Source organism: Seriola lalandi, unplaced genomic scaffold (assembly GCF_002814215.2).
Source record: "Seriola lalandi dorsalis isolate HSWRI2012SDOR001 ecotype SW California unplaced genomic scaffold, Sedor1 jcf7180002054327, whole genome shotgun sequence".
NCBI classification, from domain to species: Eukaryota; Metazoa; Chordata; class Actinopteri; order Carangiformes; family Carangidae; genus Seriola; species Seriola lalandi.
The window spans coordinates 210,473-213,649 of NW_019524880.1; the positions used below are offsets into that span (position 1 = coordinate 210,473).

General features: G+C 42.2%; 1 protein-coding gene across 1 annotated transcript in view; it reads left to right on the top strand.

The window, feature by feature from the left end:
* The first annotated feature begins 1,481 nt into the window (after positions 1–1,481).
* LOC111655616 (chaperone Ric-8A-like) overlaps positions 1,482–3,177 on the top strand; it is a 13,660-nt gene continuing 11,964 nt past the window's right edge. The window contains exons 1-2 of the mRNA XM_023407085.2: positions 1,482–1,514; positions 2,139–2,230. Coding sequence (XP_023262853.1) covers positions 2,141–2,230 — 90 coding nt within the window. The 5' untranslated portion in view covers positions 1,482–1,514; positions 2,139–2,140. The remainder of the gene's footprint in view (positions 1,515–2,138; positions 2,231–3,177) is intronic.

Sequence of the window (3,177 nt, forward strand, 5' to 3'; positions counted from 1 at the left end):
TTTCACTAAAGTGTGAGAATACATGAGGATGTGGATGTGCACTAAAGAGTTTGATCATTTTAGCAGCTTGCATCTGAAGGCCCAGGCTTTTTTCTCCACAACCCGTTTAAAATATACATGAATGAAAATAAGTAAATCTGCTAAACAGACAGAAATCTACTCTGCTAACAAACCAGGACCTTACCGCAACTAACCGACCTGACAACATGAGACAGGAGGGAGACATATACACTGACTGATCTGTGTTTAAGCAGGCTCCACCCTCAGACACCTCTTTAAAAGCTGACATTGATAAACTTTGGGAGAAGGGATGATGTTGTTCTAACTGGGCTGAGACTGGGGCACTGTGGTCTAGCTAGCTATTTGAAAGTCATAGGTAAGCATACAGGTGCAGTGTGGAAATGTGGAGACAGCCCAACATGTTTTATTCTCATATAACAAACAAGTGGCAACCTCCAAGGGTGAAAAATTAATCCAACACAGAAGTGAAGAAATCTTCAGTTCCTCTAATGGCCACTAGAGTCTGGCTCCAACAGTGAGTCAGTCCCCATAGACTCCCATGTTAAAATGTCCAACTTTGCAGCAGAAATAAACATGTTTACAGCCTGGTACAAAAACAGTTTTGGTCTCTAGAGATAATTTCCTCCTTCGTGGCACCTGTTTATATAACTCACCTGTTTACATTTTATTAAGGCTTAAAGTTATGTAGGAAGAATTGAGGGCGTGGCCTCTTTGAGTGACAGGTGGGTGAGCGTATGCTTGTCACAAATAGGCATGCACCAAAGTCTCAGCTCAACACACGCCCCTCCTCTTTCACCATTTTGGGATTAGCTGGGAGCTAGGGGGCGGAGTCAGGCCCTGCCAAGATGCCCGAGTGGCTCATTCTGAGCTTCAACACCTCTCTTTAGAAACCTGTGGGTGACGTTGCAGAGGCTACATCCATCTTTATTTACAGTCTATGGTCACAAATTCAACAGTTATTTAGGGAGTTGGCACATCTGGGTCTCTATTCTTTTTCTCTCAAATCTATTTTTTCATCTGAAGCAAATTTTGACAGAATGACAGAAACAATGTAACCCAACTGTGTGTCAAAATTTGAAGGTAAACTAACTGTGACTGCAAAGAAAACTAAGACTGGGGTGATGCTGTGGCAAGGAGCAGAGTGAGTGTGGAACAGCTCACACTGTGAAGAACAGAGGAGCAGCAGTGACCTCCTCAGAGACACAGGAGCAGGACAGACAGGGAATAAACCAACCTGTTGGTATCAACCTGCTCAGGATGTTTTCTCACCCTCTGCTGAAGCTTAGCTCAGCTACAGCACCTGTGCAGGTGAGGAGTGCAGACTGTAGTGCGGATGGCTGGAGTAAATCCAGGGCTTAGAGAGGGAGGGGGGAGGGAGGGAGGGAAGGTGAGGGGCAAGAAGAGAAATGAGATTACACATCCATTACTTGATCAGAGTGAAGACGAGAGGAGCTGTCAGAGTCTGAGTATACTTCTCTTTACTCCATCAACAGGTGAGTTTATACCGGAGCTCTCTACAGGAAGTGCTCTGTTTTCATCAGTGCTTTACTGCCTGGTGTATGTTGTTAAAATCAACTGAAACTGTTGAGCTGTGTGGGAGAAAAATGCACTGGTTATAGATGTAAATGACCTCTGCTGAGAAATTAGTCAGACGTTCATTGTATTCTGTATGGGAGGTAACTGTGTAACTATATACCCTCATTTCCCAGTGTGTCATATCATGTATGTTTTTAGATCCCCCGAGAAGCTCAGCTTTGGAAAGGGTCTGTGAGTTTGTAAGCAACTGGGAAAAACATTAAAACTCAGACACCAGAGAGCAGTCTGGCCTTGTGGTGATCTGATGACTGTCGTTCTCTGTCATGGTCGTGTCATGACATTTTAAAACCTTTTCAGCTGCTGTGGAGAGTTTGTGTTCAAACTGGTTAATATTTGTTTCAGTGGAGACTTTTATTATATGTTTTTCACACCTGTCATCTTACTGATTACTTCCAGTGATATTTTTCTGCATGTTGGATATATTATTGATATCTCTTTAGTTATTATTATTATTATTTAACTATCAAAACACAGATGCTTCACACTAACAGATGTGGTACTCTGTGTGCTGTCCTCTTCAGACATGGTTCCAGATGTGGAGAGGATCATTGAGAGCATCATCCGAGGAGACCAAGATACTGTTTGGCTCCTCCTGGACGGCTACAACACCCAGGTCACTCACAGTTGCCATGACTACTGCATCAGTTTGTAACTAGAACTATATTCATGTTCGTAACCATGGAAACAGTCTGTGTCAGTACTAAACTCTTTTTGCTTAAAGGGTAGAATCCTCTTTGTGGAGGAAAACGAGTGGATCTGATTGGCTGAATGACATGGTCTGAGATAATAGTTCAGTTGTGGAGGCTGTGCTCACTTCACTGTTCAATCTCTGATTGGTGCTCTTCTTCTTCTGTCTCTCGTCACACTCTGTGCTGCTCCATTAGTACTGACATCAATTTGCCAAAGCTATATGACTTATTATTGAACAATTAGACTTTAATGAGGAAAAAAAATGGATCATTAATTAACAAGACAACGGTATAATTCATTGAACATATGAAGGAGGAGACAGACGTCAGCCCAGAGAGTTCATGGTAGGTTTTATCCAGATGTGGTCAGGTCTACACTCAGCTGTGTGCTGAAGGGTTTCTGGACTGTTGTGGAGGAAGTCACATTCATGGTCCACCAGTGAGGAAGTCTCTGTTTTCTGTTTCTTCTTCATCACCTGGTTTTTGTAGCAGCATGCTGGGAAACCATCAGAGGCCTGAGGCCTGTCAACAGTCTCAGTTAAGCCTGGGTTTACCTGTCCAGGTACGAGCTCGCTCATGTGAAAGAGGAAGAGTTTTTAATTATAAGCAACATCATCAGAATCATGAATTGATACTGATACTGTTACTGATACCTGCAGGAGAATTCAGTTATAGTGATGTCATAAAGTGAAATTCAACAAGGTGAAACGTAACAACATGATCACATGACTAGAATAAAGGAGAAACACAAGAAATCCTTTCTAATTATTAAAGTCAGACTAAGGATATATGGTAAATAAGTTTCTTACTCAGTATTTTCTCTTCAGTCAGTGAACAAACTGTTATGAACATGTGAAGCAGATAAAACAGT